Source organism: Equus caballus, chromosome 12 (assembly GCF_041296265.1).
Source record: "Equus caballus isolate H_3958 breed thoroughbred chromosome 12, TB-T2T, whole genome shotgun sequence".
NCBI classification, from domain to species: Eukaryota; Metazoa; Chordata; class Mammalia; order Perissodactyla; family Equidae; genus Equus; species Equus caballus.
Window position 1 is genome coordinate 36,106,869 of NC_091695.1, and position 19,831 is coordinate 36,126,699.

Sequence of the window (19,831 nt, forward strand, 5' to 3'; positions counted from 1 at the left end):
GAGCTGTCCAAAGCCTCTACTCATCAGTGTTAATTTTTCCTGAATACTCCCAATTACAGCATTACCTCCTTCTGCCAGGAGGAAACCATGGCCTTGGAGTGATTTGGGGATCCTCTGTCCCTAGTAGAAATCACAGATTTGCATTGCTCAGGAGACCACAGATGGAGTTTTTCCTTCCAAACGTCAAGTACTGGTATTGACTCCAGGAGTGTACTACTTCGTGGCTAAAACGAGCTCACTGTTGCATGAACGTGACACACTCTTACACCAGTCTTTCCCTTTGCAAATACTGACTTTGCCTAGACTGTCCCTTTCTACCTTTTTCCCCTTGAAAAGGTCTCCTCACTGTCGAATGTCTTTTGAAGCTCTCAAGTAAAGTGCCTACAATATTTCCACTGCACTTTGTCCATATCCTCTTATAGCATCTTGGAGTGTGCCTGTAGGACAGTGACTATCTTTAATCTTTCTGCAGCAGTCTGAATCCCACCTCTGCCAAGCACATAATACGTACTCTGTAAATATATGTGGAATGAATAATTGAAAGTGAGTAGTGGAAGACATAATGGGTCTCACCTTAAAGCAGTATCACCCATGGGTCCCCAGCACGTACTATAGGACCAGCCTCTTTTAGGACCCCATGGTATCCATAGATGCCCCTTTCTTTTTGGCATTAAGGTGATCTCTGGACACTTTGAGGAAGTAAAATTTAATATCTTTCTTTAAATTTTAGTGTTAGCTCATCTTCATAGAATTTAAATCTTTTCTGAATGCCATAGTCGTTTCTTTAGTTTCCTCATGGCTGACTTCATTTCCTGATTTCTCAGGGTGTAGATCATAGGATTGAGCAAAAGAGAGATGACAGTGAAGGTGACAGAAATGGCAGGATCTGTGGGGAGGGCAGTGAAGGGCTGGGCATAGACATAGATGCAGGGCACAAAGTGCAGGGTGACCACAGTGATGTGCGAGGTGCAGGTGGAGATGGCTTTCCTCCTGCCCTCTCCAGTATGAGATCTCAGCATCCTCAGGATGACTGTGTAGGATATGAGGAGAAAGAAGAATATAAACCAACTGACCAATCCATTATTAGAGATCATCAGGAGCTCCAGAGTGAAGGTGTCAGTGCAGGCGAGTTTGAGCACCTGGGGGACATCACAGTAGAAAGTGGCAAGAACCTTGGGTCCACAGAAGGGGAGGGGCAGCAATAGAGAAATCTGCACAGTGGAGTGGACAAAGCCCCCCACCCAGGAGGCCACAACCAGGCTAGTGCATCGTCCCCTGTTCATGATGGTCACATAATGGAGGGGTTTTGAGATGGCTATGTAGCGATCAAATGCCATCACAGAGAGAGAAAACACATCCGCACCTCCCAGAAGGTGGAAGAAGAACATTTGAGTGACACAGCCACTGAAGGAGATGGTTTTTCTCTCTGACAGAAGATCAGCTAGGACCTTAGGCGCTGTGATGGAGGAAAAGCAGATGTCAAGAACAGACAGATTGCGGAGCAGGAAGTACATGGGAGTGTGAAGGTGAGCTTCGCAGGTAACTGTAACCATGATGAGGAGGTTTCCCATCAGAGTTGTCATGTACACCAAAAACAGGAAGACAAATAAGACCCAGCTCAGTTCTCGAGACTGGGTAATTCCCAGGAAAATAAATTCTTTCACTGTGGTATAATTTCCCTGCTCCATTGGGTCCCAGATCCTTTTTGAAGTATATCTCTGGAAGAAATAAAAGTGCAGTTAAAGAAAGTTTTATGAAATCTACTGTTGTCTTTCTGTCACTTGTGTCTGATGCTTTCCTGGGGAGGAAGTTCATCTTTTATGTATGTGGCCGTGCCTGCAATTCTGTGCCACCAGTGGAAGAGGACCCAGGTTTTTGACTCAGTCATCCAAACAGGTAGGTTCTATCACTGTGGCCACTGAAACACAGGTGACAGATCCGTGAACCTATTCAATTGTACTTTTAATACAAAATATGACAGTTATTAAAAAATAAGCATGAATTTGATATGAAGAATGTTTCTTCACAAAAGACACCATTATGTGAATTAACAGACAACCTGCAAATGGGAGGATATTTACAATATGTATACTAAGAAAAGCTTCAGGTCCAAAATATGTAAAGAATATTTCACAAATCAGTAAAGAAAGATAGATGTTGAAAGAGAAAACGGCAAAGACACTAACCAAAACTTTACCAAGGAGGATATTCAAATTGCAATTCAACTTCATGAATTATCAGGGAGATGTAAATTGAAATTACAGCAAGGAACTACTACCTACATACCAAAATGGCTAAACTGAAAAAGATGAAAAATATCCCGTGATGGTGAAGACGTGGAACAACTGGAACCTCTCATAGCCTGCTGGTGGGTGTGCAAATCGGGAGAATCACTTTGCTGTCTGATTATATCTGCTAACGCCATGATCTATATCCATATCCATATCTATACCTATATCTATGTATATCTATCTAATCACCTATCTTAGAATGGATACATATATATAGTTCATTCAGTTGTACGTATTGATTTTTCTGAGGATACATCTCTGTCCTCAGAATAATCTATTTCACTCCTAGGAAGTATGTACATATGTGCATATGTCATCTCCACCAAGACGTATCCTAGAATATTCATAGCAGCACTGTTTGCAATTGCCTCAAACTGGAAATGACACATATGCCCATCAACAGTAGAAAAGATAAATAAATTGTTAAATTCATACAATACCATAGAGCCATGGGAATGATCAATGTACGGTACATGAAACAACATAAATGTCTCATAAGCACAATGTAGAGTCTAAGCCAGGCACAACAAAGTGTGCACCCACTTATTTTGTTCACATAAAGAACAAAAAGTATACCAAACTAAAGGAAATATGAGGGAGGATTTTGAACTACTGAGAATGTTCTGTTTCTTAATCTAGGTGCTTGTTACAAAAATTTATTGCTTGTGTGAAAATTCATTGAGCTGTACACTAATGTGCATTTTTCTGTATGTTTGTATATTATCCTTCAGCAGAAAGTTAAAAATAATGAACCTGGTGATTATGACATTTTAATCTCATGTCTACAGAATGACTTTCATCCAAGTGAGGTTTAATTGACGACCCACTTCATAATGGTTACTTTTATAGTTATATAGTTACAGCCTTTACCAGCTACAACTTGAGTTACCTTTTTATCTTTTTCTCACCTACAGACTTTAGGTCCTCCCGAATTCTTGTGTTAGGCAGGTTGCCCTTCTGTCCACATGTAGTGCCTTCTCAGATTCTGATTTTCGTTTCTCTATGTTTTCTTTACTTTGTTCTTTAAACCTCAGAAAAAAATCCTTAAAAGACCATGTTTCCCCAAGCAGCACTCTCATTTTTGCTGACCTGGAAGAATAAGATAAGAGCCTCCTTTCGGATCCCATGGTCATCAGTTCAGATTCATCTCAGTCTCCTCATCTTTGGTGTTTATGTCAATGGCACAGAGTGATACGAACACATGTTCAGAATAACGATTGTGGGAAATTTCAGGGCTCTAGCATCTCAGATGTAAGAATTCCCTACACTATACTTACCATGGCTAGAAGGTGGAGAAATCACCCCTAAAGCACTGTTCAGTTAATCTAGAGTGTGGAAACAGATTTTAATGAATGACAGCAGTCCACTCTAGAATCTTTCTTTTGGATATTGGACTGATAAGTCAATGGTTTTCAAATCTTCTGCTGAGGAAACCACTGCAACAAGCCTCATAGATTACGTTGTCACTTGTGCTCTCCTTTCCTCCTTTCTTTTCCTCCCCTGTTTCTCTTTCCTTCTTTGCTTCCTTCTTCTAGATATTTCTGTGACCGTATGAGGGTTCAGCAGAGCAACAGAATCAATAGGACATATATAGATATACAAGGTAGAATTATAATGAAGAGTTGGCTCATGTGATTATGGAAGCTGAGAAGTCCCAAGATCTGCTGTCTGCAAGTTGCAGACCCCGGAAGGCTGATGGTATAATTCAGTGCTAGTTTGATGACCTGAGAAGTAGGGAAGGCAATGTGTGAATCGCAGTCTGAGGGAAGGAGACAATGAGATGAGATGTCCCAGCTCACACTGTGAGGCAGGGAAAATGGGGCACATTTCTCCTTCTTCTACCTTTTGTTCTACTCAGACCCTCCGTGAATTGGATGATGTGTACCTTAATTGAGAAGGCAATTAGTCTGCTTTACTGAGTCCATCTATTCAACTGCTAATCTCATCTGGAAACACTCTCACAGACACACCCAGAAATAATGTTTAATCTGGGCGCGATGTCGCCTGTCAAGTTGACAGAAATTAACCATCATAATGACATTGAGATGGTCTTTTTGAGTGAAAGGCGACTCAAACATAGATCTTTTCATCAGGAAGTTTACAGTTTAGACAGTAAGAGTGTTGCAGGTGGTGGAGTCGGCAGAAAGAAAAGGGAGGAGGTACAAAATCATGAGGATGTATATGAAAATAGCCCCATTTGGGCATACGATGTTTGTAAACTCCATCCAGGAGGTGTGCTGAACAGTATCATATCCCACACTTGCATTTTGGATACGCATGTGTGGATCCTCTGGAACAGTCAGGCAATTTGGATTTTACCACCTTCCTAGTTGGTGTGGCCTTGGGCAAATCACTCCATAATTGTACCAAACTCATGAGAAATACATGGGAGTTTCACAGGGAATGGCTTAGAGTCAGTTCTCAGCCTGCACCACTATAATTTATCTACCACACGAAAATAATGAGACCTACCTCATACACAAGGTGCTTCTAAGGAGTAGATGAGATTGTATGTCTGTTTAGGAAACTGAAAGCAGCTGAGGAATCTGATTTTGCCAGTCTCATCAGCTCCAGGTGAGTGCTTCTTTCCTTATACATGCCAGGTTCCTCTGTGGGGTTGTCTGGGACTGGTTCATCTTGCTATTGATTGTGTCGTTCAAAGCCCTCTTCTCAACACTTGAGGTAAGTGACAAATACTCTCTCTCCTCTAGGGACTTTTTTCTTTTTCACTTATGAATTTGAGCTAAGACGCGTTCAAAAAATCAGAGTATTGTATCATACACCTCCTTAGAAACATAAATAAATTTGTGTATGCAGTTTAGATATAGTTATTTATATTACAATCCTTTATGGAAAGAAAATAGATTATAATCCTCATTTACAAATCCAATCATCTTGATATCAGGCCCCAGGGGGGGTCCATGCTACTTTCAAGGTCTCAACATTATGGAAATGTTGGCAAAATAATGGAGGTCTGCTTTGCTGAAGTTTGTTTTTAGAAAACTTTTGTGGAGTGATTCTTGTACTGACTGCTTCATTTTATCTCTCCAAAACCTATAATATCCATGTGAAATTGATATTATTGTCTTGATTTTATAGATGAGAAACTGAGACACAGAAAGATTAAGTAACTTGCTCAAGGTCTCCCAGCTGGTAAAGCCAGGTCTCAATCCTAGATTTGTCTCATTCCAAAGACTTATGCTCTTAACTACTGCAACTATAGTTCTTCCAAGTGTTGATCAGCCCTTCCCAGAAAATGGCACAAAGAAAAAGGCTCAGAAAAATCTTTTTCAAATCAAGTTAGTCTGTGGGTGTAAGGAGCCTGCAGGTGGTGAGTGAGAGCTGTGACTGAGACTGCCTTAGTATGAGATGATGTCAGAAGTGACTCTGAAAAAAAAAAAAGCAGAGTTTGAAGAAAGCAAATTTTATAGTCATTGTGGGTACCTCAACCAACTGCCTGGATCAGCTTCATAGTGCTTCAGTGGCAGGGGAAATGAGTTCTGAGTAGCATCTCCTCAAACATGAACTCTCAAAAGCAATGGATCTGGTCTGTTCCTATGGATGCTGTCTTTTTGCAAAGAGTGGCAAGGATACTTTGAAAGTATAGGATTATGCACATTGTAGTGAAACTCATGCATATAAGAGGAGGAAGGGGGAAAATGGATAGAGAAATATAATTTTATGTGTTGCAAGGTCAAAATAAGGATCACAGGATTTCTTAAAAATCACACCAAAGAGGACCATCCTTTGGAAAGAAGCTTATCAAGCATCTCGTAAGAACCTGCAAACTGAATGTTATCCCTATACTCCAGCTTCCCACTGAGGAAATGCTGCTCCTTTTTCTCTTTCCTAACATTGAAAAGCCTCTACTCTTGAATGAATCTCTAAAAATTTTAGGAACATTATTCATATTCAGTTGCACATGAGGACACAGATAAGCTAGCCATTCAAAGACCTCGCTTAAAGCCCCAAACTTCTACTTCCAGACAAGAAGCAAAGCTGGCTAGGAAGCATATAATGAATTTAGGAAGGCTTTTAGAGTGCTGTTTTTCAAGGCAATCACCCTCCTGAGAGCTGGGGATATGAACACCTTCTCAATTGCCTTCAAATAATTTTCAACCTCAACATCATGCCAAGTAGAATACATCCCATCCCCTCGAGTCAACTGACCTTCTAATATTTTTCAAGCCACACTTCCCAACTTCCTAGTCATGAAAAACTAACCTTTTTCTTTTCTTCATTAAGAGTTTTGGTTTCAAAAGGAACATTCCACACAATGGCAGCATTTTTGACAAATAAGCCCTAACAGCTTATCAGTTTTAGAAGTTCACACACACCAACACTAACTGACATCAGTCTTCAAGTGGGAAATTGATCCTCTTATAATGCTCCAACTGCATCTTATAAGATGTAGGTTCTGGGGAAATTCATTGTTTAATGGAAAGCCTAGCTCAAGGCTAGTGATTTTTTTTATCTTCTTCCTTCATATGGGAAATGGCAACCTCAGGGAATCATATCATTCAACAATTCCACTTTGCCTTACCATGACTCAACTACGTCTATTAGTCTGTCAGCCACAAGCCTATTAAAGTAATCAGTAAAGGGAATGTAGTTGCATATGGATGTGGAAGCTGAGTGACCAATTCAATGGAGTTCCTGTGGGAGTCATTAAAATGTCATCAAGCCCTCCTCCTCTCTCTCCCTCATCTCCATGTTCCATCTCACATGTACATGCAGAGGCACCAGTGCACTTTCAGTACACATATGTTTCTCTAGACAGTGCATCATCCCTCTTGGTTCAAGAAGAAAGCATTTTAAACTACACCAGGGGCTGTGCTGTCTTCCTTCTAACCAAAATTGCTTTGCTTTAATTGACTGAGATGTAAAGCTTAATTAAAAGAGTAGTAATGGAAAAATCAAATCTTTGTGGCTACTGTCAGGGCAGCTATCAGAGATTGATTGATGTGGATTTATATGTCCAATTTCGTTGAATGCAATGTGTTCATTGATGCTACACAATTATAGTAATCTACATCTCTAAGACCCACAGCTCCCTTAGAATCTAGGAAGGTAGCCTAGTGACAGCTGTTGATATTCATCAGGTTAATTACTTCAGAATTATTTTATGTTATTGTGTTCACAGGTACCCAGAGATGTTGATCATTGAAATATTTGATTCAGGGAGCAATGTAAGAAAGGGTATTTTGAAAGCTATGTGTGTGTCCAGAGCAGCCAGTCGACTTTTCCATGGGTCTTAGCAGCAGAGCTTAAAAATAATAAAGGCTGATTTAGTTGGAAAAAATGCAGCCCACCTTTAGATTTTACACCATCCAGATCAATGATAGATGTTTTTGTAATCAGATGTAATTCTTTCCCCTTCCCCTGGATTATTGAATCAGATTGTGTTGTGTGTTTAAACGTGGCTTGAGGAAGTCTCAGGGACAGTGATGTGGCAAGGGTTCTTTGGTTCTTGGTCTCTTGGGGTTATGCTTCTGAGATACAGTTAGTGATTCAGACCCCATAGATCTTTGGTGCCATCCAATTCTGACATAGTGATAAAAATCTGATTTGAGTAAGTCACGAGACATAGGAAGGAGAGAAAAGGATACATTGGCATGAAATAGACTATAAAGTAGTTTGTGGTATGCATTTTTCATAGGCAATTTCATATAGGAAAGCTTAGAGACTCGCGACCAGTGCTGCCTGAGCAAAGGAAGCAGGACCTTGTGAACGGTGACTCGACAAATGTGAATTATTCTTAGAATTTTCATTTTAGGGGAAGCAGGTTAATATTGTAAAAATTTGGTATTGATAGACCAGGTGACAAGCAATTGCAATGAATTGAACCAGTTTGGCAATGAATGCTTATGGTGCCATTCCAGATCCAAAGTGGGACATAAGTAAAGTTTGTCCTCAACGCTCAGTATCCTTTGGCTAACTCTACTTGGGCCCTTCTCTGTCCTGGGTGCTCTGACATCTTGTTCGGATCCCTTATCTCTACTCTAAAAGCCAAGGGTTTATATTTGACCCATTACCTTCTTTTAATATGAAACTCTCCTATGCTTTATCTCAACAGTTTCTGGATGACTCTTTAAGTTGTAACAATAATAAGCAAAGCTATTGTCATATTTTAATGACCAAAAGCTGGAAATTTTAAGATGAAAGATGCTTTGAATTCAACGTACATTCCCATGTTTTCTACCCCATCAGTTTTTTCCCAATAATGAGGAGTATGGGTCCTGTAGGAGAAGAGTGTAACAGGTCGATGGGGATTAGGGTTAGGGTTGGGTCAGAATGTGCGTAATGCACAGCCATTTGGATGATATTAAAATGACATTAGCCTTTCACTGAGCATATACTACCTGCCAGGCATTGTATGTTTCACATATACCATCTCATTTTAACCCTGACAACAACTCCATGACATGTAATTAAGTACCTTTTTATAGGTGACCTATGACTTCTGAAGACATAAAATAACCTGCTCAAGATTAGGCAACTGGGGGATGGCAGAGATAGGATTTGGACCCAAGGCTATATGACTCTGAGGTTAGAGCATTCAGCTATAATGGTTTACTTTTACCATGATTTCCCAGACAAAAAACACTAGCCTATACTTCTTCTTCACAAACACCAATAGATTGAAAAACAGACTGTTTAGAGTTTTATCTTCGTTAATCCTTCCTTTCTCTCTTGGGCAGTGAGAAGTGGGAAGAGTGTAAATTCTCAATGGAGAAGCCAATCTGAGATTGGCCCTGGTAAGGCTGGACTAGAAGATCAGTTCTTGAATAATGAGAATGGCTTGCTCTTTGTGTAGGATCTCTGAGGTTCTGCCTTTGTCTAAACCTACCACAAGAATGTGAATCTGGTACATGTAGTTCTGCATGAGATAAATCCCTGTAGGCCATTATTGGAAATCTTTCAAGCCTTCTTCATTCCTGATAGGAATCCAGGAGGACAACCATTGTGTGCCTTTGAGGTTCTCAAGAGGTCACAAGCCCATGTAGAGTTCAACTAAGCAGAAAAAATGTCTTAATCTGTGATGGGCCATATGTCCCCATATATGTGTGCTTCAGATGCACTGATCATGAAATCTTTCTAGAACAGGATCACAGTTTGGCATAGACAGGTCCAGTAATGTAATAAATTACATCCACATAGTTTAAGAGCAATCAATCGGGTATCTGAAGACTTATCTCTGTAATTATGTGGATGTGGGATCTTGAGCAAATCACTCTAACTCTAGGCTTCTGTTTACTTACCTCTTGAAAAGGAGATGGATTCAATCATTCTCTTCACTTGCCATATAGTTGTCCTGATTGACACATTGTTACTTTGATCTTTGAATGGAAATACATCAATGAGCTCAATCCTATAACACTAGTTCCTTCATGCTTACCAGAAGCTTGGGTTACCAGCAACCTATTAACTTAACTAAGAAAATAAATTGTTACCTAGTAAATGTATATTAGTTTATTGACAACATATTTGAGTATGTAAATAGAACTTGTGGGAAAAGTAATGTATTTAGTCCTTGGTGATGAAGAGGTTGGAAACTCTTACTCTATTCCACCACAGAAGGCATGAGTCTTCTCTTCAGTCTCTTCATGGTGGACTTCATTTCTTAGTTCCTCAGAGTGTAGATCAAGGGGTTCAGCAGAGGGGAGATGACAGTGAAGGTGACAGAGATGGCTTTATCTGTGGGGAGGGCAGTGAAGGGCTGGGCGTAGACATAGATGCAGGGCACAAAGTGCAGGATCACCACCGTGATGTGTGAGGTGCAGGTGGAGATGGCTTTCCTCCTGCCCTCCCCTGCCTGAGACCTCAGCATCATTAGGATGACTGTGTAGGACACAAGCAGGAAGATAAACCAAACGGTAGTGACTACGCCATTGTTGGAAATCATCAGGAGCTCAAGTGCAAAGGTGTCTGTACAGGCGAGTTTGAGGATCTGGGGGACATCGCAGTAGAAAGTGTCAAGAACATTGGGTCCACAGAAAGGGAGGGGCAGCAATAGGGAAATTTGCACGATGGAGTGGACAAAGCCCCCCACCCAGGAAGCCAAAATGAGGGCAGTGCATCGCCCCCTACTCATGATGGTGACATAATGCAGGGGCTTGGAGATGGCTATGTAGCGATCAAATGCCATCACAGAGAGAGAGAAAATATCCGCTCCACCAAGCAGGTGGAAGAAAAATATTTGCATCATGCAGGTAGTATAGGATATGGTCTTTATCTTTGACAGAAGGTCTGCCAGGACCTTTGGAGCGGTGATGGAGGAGAAGCAGATGTCAAGGATGGCTAGATTGCGGAGCAGGAAGTACATGGGGGTGTGAAGGCGAGACTCACAGGTCACAGTGACCATGATGAGGAGGTTTCCCAGAAGAGTTGTCATGTACACAAAACACAGAAAAAGAAATAAGACCAAACTGAGATCTTGGGACTGAGTAAGTCCTAGAAATATAAATTCTTTTACCCTGGTGCCATTTCCCAACTCCATTGAATCATATTTCTTCTTCTTCGTATTGCTTGGAAAAAATTAAAAGTGTTATTTCAGAAAGTGTTTACTTTCCATTAATAGATTCATGTTTACAGAGTCAGGTATTAGGTCAGAAAACTAGTGAGGTGTTATCAGTACATGAAGAGCCTTTCCAAGGTTATTGCTAACATGTCCTACATGACATCTCATTACACAAGCATGCATTTAGTTATTGTTTTCTTCTGTAATTTATAAGTATTTCAGAAAATGCATAAAAATAGTGATCTCGGAATATAAGTTCCAAGTATCCAAGATAAACAAGTGAATGTTAAATATTCAGAAATGGAGTATTTTGGCACAAGGGATACAAAAATGGATGCAGTTTGGTGTGTGGATAAGACAATGCCTATTAGGTACCACTGGGGTCCTTTGAGGATCCACACGAGTATGGGTTCTTTCCAGACTGGGTGCTCCGTTTAAATACTTTAAGAACTCCTATCTGCAATGTGGTTGTCCTTCAACTGAATTTCACAGAAGCACTCCTCCTTTTTTTGAATCACAAGTTTAATGGTGTGAAAAATTAGAAAATTTTAAAGCTGTAAAATTCTTCTCTATTGTTCTTATCTTCCTTAAATGGATTTCTTTGTTTCTGTCTTTACTTTAAACTACTTTAGGTACCAAAAGCCCTGGAGTTGAATAACTCCTCAGCTATGAAATAAAAGTGGTAACGCAGAGCTTCTCTTACGTTCACTGGTCAAATTTATTTCCTAAATGCTATTTTTTTATTGCGCTGTCATTGACATAAAATAGAATCATATGTTTGAAGCGTACACCTTGATAAATTTTGACATAAGCGTATACCCACGAAATCATCACTGTGTTGAAGATAGTTAATATATTTATCAATGCAAAAATGTCTTTGTGGCCATTTATAATATGTCCCTTCTGCCCTTCCTTCTTCAGGTAACCATTGATCTGTGCTCTGTCACTATCTATTAGTTTGTGTTTTCTAGAACTTTCTATAAATGGAATCCTACAATGTGTACTCTCTTTTTGTTTGGCTTCTTTCACTTACAAAATACATCCATGTTTTTGCATGTGCCAATATTTTTTTCCTTTTTATAGTATGCATGTGCCACATTTTGTTTTTCAGTTTGCTTGTTGATGAATCTTTGGATTGTCTCTAGTTTTTGGCTATTACACATAAAGCTTTTATGAATGTTCGTGTATAGGTCTTTGTGTGGACATATATTCCCATTTCTCTTAGGTACGTACCTAAGAATAGGATGGTTGTAACTCTTAAAATTCAATAGGAAAACAAACCACCTAATTAAAAAACAGGGGGCAAATGCTTTGAACAGGCACTTCAACAAGAAGATATAGGGATGGCCGATAAGCACATGAAAACATGCTCAACATCATTCATCACTGGGGAAATGTAAATGAAAGCCATAGTGAGATAACAGTACACATCTACTAAAATGGCTAAAATAAAGAAGGTGGATATATGAAGAGTTGACAAAAATGTAGAGGAATTGTAACTCTGGTGGGAATGCACAATGATGCAACCACTTTTGAAAACAGTTTATCAGTTTCCTAAAATGTTAAGTGTGTGCTTACAATATAATCATTTTGCTTTTGAATTCCTTTCTTATTTTTTGTGAATCCTTGAAAGGGACTTAATTTCTTTCTTTACAGTTTATCTCTTTTTTATTACCATAATCAGAAAGAAAAGAAAGGTGAAAGTCACTTCTTTCACTTTTTGGGTGGGTTTTCCAGTACAAATGAAGAAATTTATTTTCACCTAGCTCACTTTCTGTTCAAGTTGTCTTTCTTCTGTATGTAATTTTGTTTAAAGTCTACTTAATATGGGAGACTAAACAAGCCACCAAGAGTAATCAGAGCATGCAGGCAGATACCTGGCAGCCTCTGGCATCACATAGCCTGTTCAAATCCCAGCTGGGTACTTACTGGTTACGGTATAAGAGAAGTTACTTTACCCCTTTGGCCTCAGCTTCCGCATCAGTATTTGGAAACAATAGCATCTTCCTTGTGTGATTTTTGTGAGGATTAAATGAATTAATCTATGCAAAAGCATCAATACTTAGAGCATTGCCTAAGCAATAAGTGTGCTTATGTGTGTGTTACCTTAAAGTAAAACTCCAGGTTAGTAACTGTCACAGGCACACAGCTCCTTTAAATGTACTGACAATCTTTTAGAGGAGCTGTACATTTTCTAGAATATGTTTTCTAAAACAGCTTCATCAAAACATACTTTTTTGGGGGAAAATAGGGGGTATGTTTCTTTTACTGTCAATGAGAGTGGCCCAGAGGGTGGTTACAGTGTATGGTAGCAAGGAAAGTGCTTGCTTGGTTTGGTTTCTTATCTGACATCATCCTAGCAGACCAGAGAAATCTGGTGCAGGTCTCTGCAGTGAGAGCTATCTGTGCTCAAGTCCTGGCTTTGTCACTGTGTCATTTGGGTAAGTGAGAGACCTCATGGAGTCTCCACTTCTTCATCTGTGGAATGGGGATTATAGTAATATCCACCTCACAGGGAAGTTATGGGGATTAGGTGAATTAACATATGCAGAGTCTCAGCACACATGGCTGCTTATCTGTTGTGATGTGTATTATGCTGGGTAACCTTAACCCAGGAGGCTTATCAGGAAATAGAGTGTGTTGAACTAATTAGTAGCTGAGCTATCAATTCTGACTAGTTAAAGTGGGGAAATGATCACCAGAAAACACCAACTCAATCTAGTTACTAGAGATAATGAGGAGGTCCTACCTAGTTATGAAAACACTCCACAGGGACCTCCACGTAAACCATAGATAATGGTCTACACAGACGGGTAGAAGGTACAGTACCTCATACTCCAAGTCAGGCCTGTTTGTCAGAAAGGAATAGGTCCATGTTCACAAACTACCTTTCGTAATTCAGACAACATCCTCCACCTTCTGCTCCATTTTTCTTCTATTTTTACTCCATTTCATTATTTAACAAATATTGATAAAAAATTGGCAGAGGTCTAGGTTATTTGAGAGAAATGAATATAATCCCAAACCAGTGGAGAAACAACTGAAATATAATAGTGATACGGGTGTGATGGGGACCGTCATAAGACAGATGAGCTGTGTGTGAGAAAAGGGTGATTTCTCACCAAGAGGCTCAGAGGAAGCTGCATGGAGGAGGTGACATTTATGTTTGGGGCACATGGGAGTGGAGAGAACGGGAGACCTGGCTTTAGGGGACCCCTTGAATATATAACAGTTGCTGATGAGTGGGAGGTTTGGCTGGAAAGAAAAGGATGCAAATATGTAGGCATGGAAAGAAAATCGTTGTAAAATTTTAGTTCTTGATAAATCTAAGGACAGGCATGTAGGTGTTCATTGTCCTATTCTTTCAACTTTTTTTGAAATATTTTATTTTCTTTCTAGTTTTAAATTTAGCATTTCAGTTTGAGGAGATCCGTCTACATGAAATAAGCATGAGAAAAATCTCTTGTTTGTGCAATTCAAGGGATCCCAGGAAAAAAGAGTTTCCTCCTCCCTACTTCCAAACTGAACTCATTTCTATGACTCTCCTTTCACAATATCTTCTTTGTTCATATTTCTTAGTTGCGCTGTCTGCCACTGATAGTTCACCCTGGAATGCAGCATCTTGGGTATATATTGCATTATTTTTAGTCAAAGTGTATTTATTAATCTTAACGATTCCATCTAGATTTCAGTTTTTCTCACTCCTCTTCTCATGCTTATTCATTGACGCTCAGACACCATAGTCATTCACACTCATGAAGAGTTATGTTTCTTACCTAAAATTTCCAATCTCCTTCTCCAACATCTTAAACAATGTTCACACGAACCTTGGGAATCATTTGGCTTCAGAAAATTCTGTTAAATACCCCTCTGAAAGCCAGTGATTTCAGTGGCTTTCTTTATGCGGAAAAGGGCAGACTCAGGGAATAATATTTCCTTGGCTCTTCCACACTGATTCACAGTGTTCCATCATATGTACCAATTTGTCAATCCCAGAACTAGTGTGAGAATTATCAGAGGGCATATGATTGGATGTGGTTGTGGAAAAATTCTACTGATGGAGAGGTGGTTTCAGTGGGAGTAATCAAGATGTGACTCAGGCACATGTCCTTAGGAACACACTTTTTGTGTAGGATCTAAAAGTTTTTAGCAGTGACAAAGATTCTCCCCTTGACCAAACTCTACTCAGGCTCCCCTGAACTTCTCAACTAGGCCTCCATTTTGGGACCTCCATGCTTGTCTCTGCATTGTCAAATTTTAACAGGAATTCTGCTAATTCAGTTTAGCCAAAATCCCCCACCCTCCATGTTGATCACCATCAGTGTGTAATCAGGTTCCTCACCATCCACCATGCCCCAAGTGATATTTGATCACCCTGGCCTGCCTTCAGCAAGAATCCTGTTAGGTCAGTTTACCCAGAATTCCACCTTACCTCTGATGTTTCCCCTAGTAGTTTTTCTGTTGGGACATAAATGCCTATTCTTAGGGATTCTGCACAACTTCCTTAGGCAGTTTCACCCATGTAGGGTAATTCCTGAAGTGTGACACACAAGTATTGGAAGGAGCCATTGGACCTGAAAGGATTATGTAGATGAGAGTGAAGGAGATCTCAATGGGCGGATGAAGAAAGTGGGTGATGGAGTTCTCACAGGACATACACATCACCAGGAAATCCACACTGGATCCATCAGCAACTCCTACTTGCTCGACTTTCAGAGTTCTTCACCATTCTCTCCACCTCCACTGTTACTACCCTAAGTTGTGTCTTCATTATTTCTTTCCTGGGACTTTTGCAATAGCTTCTTAATTGGTCTCCCTGTTTTTGTCCTTGCCCCACCTCAGTCTATTCATAACAGTAAGCACTGCATTTCTGCTAAAACATTCATCACTATTCTGCTCTTCAAAGCCCTTCAAAATGCATCGCATCTTATTTAGGTGAAAGTCAAAATCCTCACAATGTCTAAAAGGTCCTAAGGACCTGATCCCGTGGCCTCATTATCTCTCTGACTACAGTTATTACCTGTCTCCTCCTTGCTTCCTCTCATCTTCTTATGAAGGCCTGGGCACATCCCCACCTGAGGACCTTTGCATGTCTGATTTTTGAACTGACATTTGTACTGTGACATGAACATTTGTCTAATTTCAAAAATTTTAAGATCTAGGATCTACCTGCAGAAATGAAGGGCAAAAAAGAAAAACTCCCAAATGCTGTAAATAGCAGAACAAGAAAACAAATAAAAACCAAGTTCATGTATTGAATAATGTTTTTCCGTTCATGCCAACCTTTTTGAATGTATATGCGTAGTCTGAAGCAGCTTCATAGGTTTCTGTCATTTTTAGGGAGTCATGTTAACAGAAAATAATAACAAATCCATTGTTTTCTTACTCCTATTCTCCAATGATTTGAGAAACAGAAAGGAGTGAGAGGTGATATTCATTCACTGAGTTCTTTAACTCAACCATTTTTTGGACAGTTTTCTACGTTCTACTTGCTGTGCTAGGTGCTGGGGATACAATACATAAATCATAGCCCTACTCGGGGAATAGGAGGAAGGAGGACAGGGAATTGGAAACAAGGTCCTGAGTGTGGTGCTTGAGCTGAGCCCCGGTCGCTGAGGCAATGTCATGGAAGTGTGGTCAGTAGGCGTGGGGTTCAGAGGAAGGTCAGGGTAAGGACCTACATGAGGTCATAGAACCCATAGTTACTGGGGTCCACATTCTAACTCAAGCTGTGCTGGCTTCCAAAGCACTTGCACTCAACCACTGGAGTGTGGGCTTCAGACGGAAAAATCTTCAGGTAGTAGTTATTTAATTTACTCATATCAGAAAGTCAGAGGAAGAACTTAATTTGAGTGTGCTTACTTCATTAAAATGTGATTACTTCATGAAAGACCTTAGCAATCCAATGCCCAAGCTGCATTATGTTTCTCAGCTCCCTTCCTGGTAACAAGAATATAGTGGGAATGTCTGAGTATATATATATTTGCTTTTTCTTATTGTTAATTTTATTTATACAATTGGAGATTTCCGTGTTGTTGTAAGTGATAACCAAGAGAGGTCCCACCTTAATCCATTTTCCCCCAATGATCATTTCACAATCTATATGTATATCAAAACATCAAGTTGTACATCTGAAGTAAACAACATTTGTATTTCTCAATTATATGCAATAGAGCTGAATGAAACCCCCACAACAATTCCAATGTGATAAAGTTTCTGAGTGCATACATATTCTCTTTTCTTTATTTCTTCCAAGGCTTTATTGCATAAGCATTATGCAACTCTTCAGCTAAAAGTTTGATTTCTCTGCTTCCTTTTGCAACATGAAACGTATCTTTTTACATTATTATTGCATGCCAAACAGAATCTTTGAAAGTCGTGTGCATCTCAGTAGAAATATCAAAATTATTTAGAAATCCTTTAGTCAATGCGGTTTATTTGATGAACATTTTCAAAGGTGGTGAGAAGGAGTGAGCGACCAGTCTATATCCTCTCAGAAGGTACACATCTTCTTCTCAGTTTCCTGATGGCTGAATTCATCTCCTGGTTCCTCAGAGTGTAGATCAAGGGGTTCAGCAGAGGGGAGATGACAGTGAAGGTGATGGAGATGGCCTTATCTGTGGGGAGAGCATTGAAGGGCCGGGCATAGACATAGATACAGGGCACAAAGTGCAAGGTCACCACAGTGATGTGTGAGGTGCAGGTGGAGATGGCTTTCCTCCTGCCCTCCCCTGCCTGAGACCTCAGCATCATTAGGATGACTGTGTAGGACACAAGCAGGAAGATCAACCACAGTGTGGTGAGCAGCCCACTATTGGAAATCATCAGTAGCTCAAGCACAAAAATGTCAGTACGGGCTAGTTTGAGGACCTGGGGGACATCACAGTAGAAAGTATCAAGAACATTGGGTCCACAGAATGGGAGGGGCAGCAACAGGGAAATCTGCACGATGCAGTGGACAAAGCCCCCCAGCCAGCAGGCTACAATGAGGGCAGTGCATCGCCCTCTGCTCATGATGGTCACGTAGTGCAGGGGCTTGGAGATGGCCACATAGCGATCAAATGCCATCACCGACAAAGAACATACGTCCAACCCTCCAACAAGGTGGAAGAAAAACATCTGAGTGAAGCAGCCATTGAAGGAGATGGTCTTTCTCTGTGACAGAATGTCCACCAGAACCTTGGGAGCTGTGATGGAGGAAAAGCAGATGTCGGCAATAGACAAATTCCGGAGCAAAAAATACATGGGGGTGTGAAGGCGAGATTCACAGGTCACCGTGACCATGATGAGGAGGTTTCCCAGCAGAGTTGTCACATACACCCAAAGCAGGAAAAGAAATAAGACCCAGTTCAGTTCTTGATTCTGGGTTAGGCCAAGGAAAATAAATTCTTTGACCCTCGTGCAGTTTTTTAGCTCCATTGAGTCAACTTCTTTCTTGTTTCAAGCTTCTTCATTTGAAAAGACTTGGCTATTTATTTTGTTTTCTTCTCAAGCACTAAGAATACAATTCAGAATGTTCCTCGCGTGGTTGCGCTGTTTGTGATTTGTTGTTTTGTCTAAATTTTTAAGATTGCAGTCAGTTTGGTGATCAAATCAAATTATCCCATGTAAAGTCATTCAATAATTCTGTTCTTATAAAACTATTTTTGAAAAGAACAAACTTTATGTTCAGCAGTGATGCTTACATAACATTTTATTTAATTTATTTTAGTTTTCAAATTTTGCTATTGTTTTCTTCCATCCAAATATATCGAATGTCCAAAATATCTGAATCATAAACAGAAAGATAAGTACAATGTGGTTCCAGCCACTGTAGACTCATAGTATGAAAGTTTAATATTCATATTAGCGAACTTTCTGTTGACTTCCACAGGGTCTTGTCTTGCTAAAAAGAAAAAAAGAGTATCATTCTGTTTCTTACTACAATGTTGCTGTGGCATGAGTCAGTTTCCTTACTGTTGGCTGTTTTATGTTGAATTTCTTAAAATGTCACCTGTTATTCCATATATGTAGCTTTTCTTTGTCATTACCTTATACGAATCAGATTTTTTATTAATTATTTTTAAATATTTAAATTTTATTTTTAAGAAACACATTGAAACAATATATAAATACAAATATCAAAGAATATCTTTAATTTCTTTTATTGTGATAACACTTAAACATGAGAGCTGCCCTCAACAAATTTTTGGGTTCCAATACAGTATAGCCACAGTGCTGCACAGCAATTCTCTAGAACTTATTCATCTCACGTAACTGTTGTGATCCTTGCTTGAGTGTGGGGGAGAGAATAAAGATAGTGACCCACTTTTGAAAGGTCATCCATACTCTATCAACCACACTCTCTTCTGCCTCTTTCTCTGTGTGGATCAAAGCTAAGAGAGTGGAGGGTTCACACAGGAGGGAGAGATGTAGATATGTTTAGAATAATACCTATTTTTTATAAGCTGTTATTGGTCATTCTTAGGAAATTTTATAATTATTACTTATTCCACCTTATACTTAGCAAGTCAACATTTATTGCAATGTTCAAATGTATATGAACAAATGGGACCACATTGTTAAAGTGTTTGCAGCTTAGCGAAAGTGAATGATTTGTATAAATTGATGAACATAATGCATGATAAAATGTAAAATGTCAAGAGAAAAGTAGAGATTGATTTGGTTGGGATAGGAACTATGCTAAGAGATATAATGATTTCTATCAGTAATAAAAGCTGCTATTTTTTGAGTGTTTACTGTGTGTGAAGAGTTATGAAATGTTGACATTGAATTTTCACCACTATCCTTTATTCCTGTTTTTCAGATGGAATATAGTGTGAATCTATGTTTGACTGAAGTTAAGGAAAAGATAGAAATAGGATGGAAAAAACATTGTTTTGTTTGCCTCTTCAATCTTATGTATATAGGGTCTCATTTTGTATAACAAGAATATTTTGGGGTGCGCCTGATAGCCGTGTGGTTAAGTTTGCATGCACTGCTTTGGTGGCCCCAGGTTCACTGGTTCGGATCCTGGACA

General features: G+C 39.7%; 3 protein-coding genes across 3 annotated transcripts; all 3 read right to left on the reverse strand.

The window, feature by feature from the left end:
- Nucleotides 1-752: 752 nt before the first annotated feature.
- On the reverse strand, nt 753-1,688 carry LOC138916907 (olfactory receptor 4D9-like). The gene has a single exon (XM_070230512.1). The coding sequence runs from the start codon at nt 1,686-1,688 to the stop codon at nt 753-755; it is 936 nt and encodes a 311-aa protein (XP_070086613.1).
- An 8,227-nt stretch (nt 1,689-9,915) lies between these two features.
- LOC138916909 (olfactory receptor 4D11) lies at nt 9,916-10,791 on the reverse strand. Its single transcript, XM_070230515.1, has one exon. The coding sequence runs from the start codon at nt 10,789-10,791 to the stop codon at nt 9,916-9,918; it is 876 nt and encodes a 291-aa protein (XP_070086616.1).
- A 6,457-nt stretch (nt 10,792-17,248) lies between these two features.
- Nucleotides 17,249-18,231, reverse strand: LOC138916908 (olfactory receptor 4D10-like). Its single transcript, XM_070230513.1, has one exon. It carries the CDS (start codon nt 18,229-18,231, stop codon nt 17,296-17,298), a length of 936 nt encoding a protein of 311 aa, XP_070086614.1. The 3' UTR covers nt 17,249-17,295.
- Nucleotides 18,232-19,831: the final 1,600 nt, after the last annotated feature.

Bases quoted from the DNA above. Each gene is read 5' to 3' on its own strand.
- LOC138916907 (XM_070230512.1), bottom strand. From the start codon at position 1,688: ATGGAGCAGGGAAATTATACCACAGTGAAAGAATTTATTTTCCTGGGA.
- LOC138916909 (XM_070230515.1), bottom strand. From the start codon at position 10,791: ATGGAGTTGGGAAATGGCACCAGGGTAAAAGAATTTATATTTCTAGGA.
- LOC138916908 (XM_070230513.1), bottom strand. From the start codon at position 18,231: ATGGAGCTAAAAAACTGCACGAGGGTCAAAGAATTTATTTTCCTTGGC.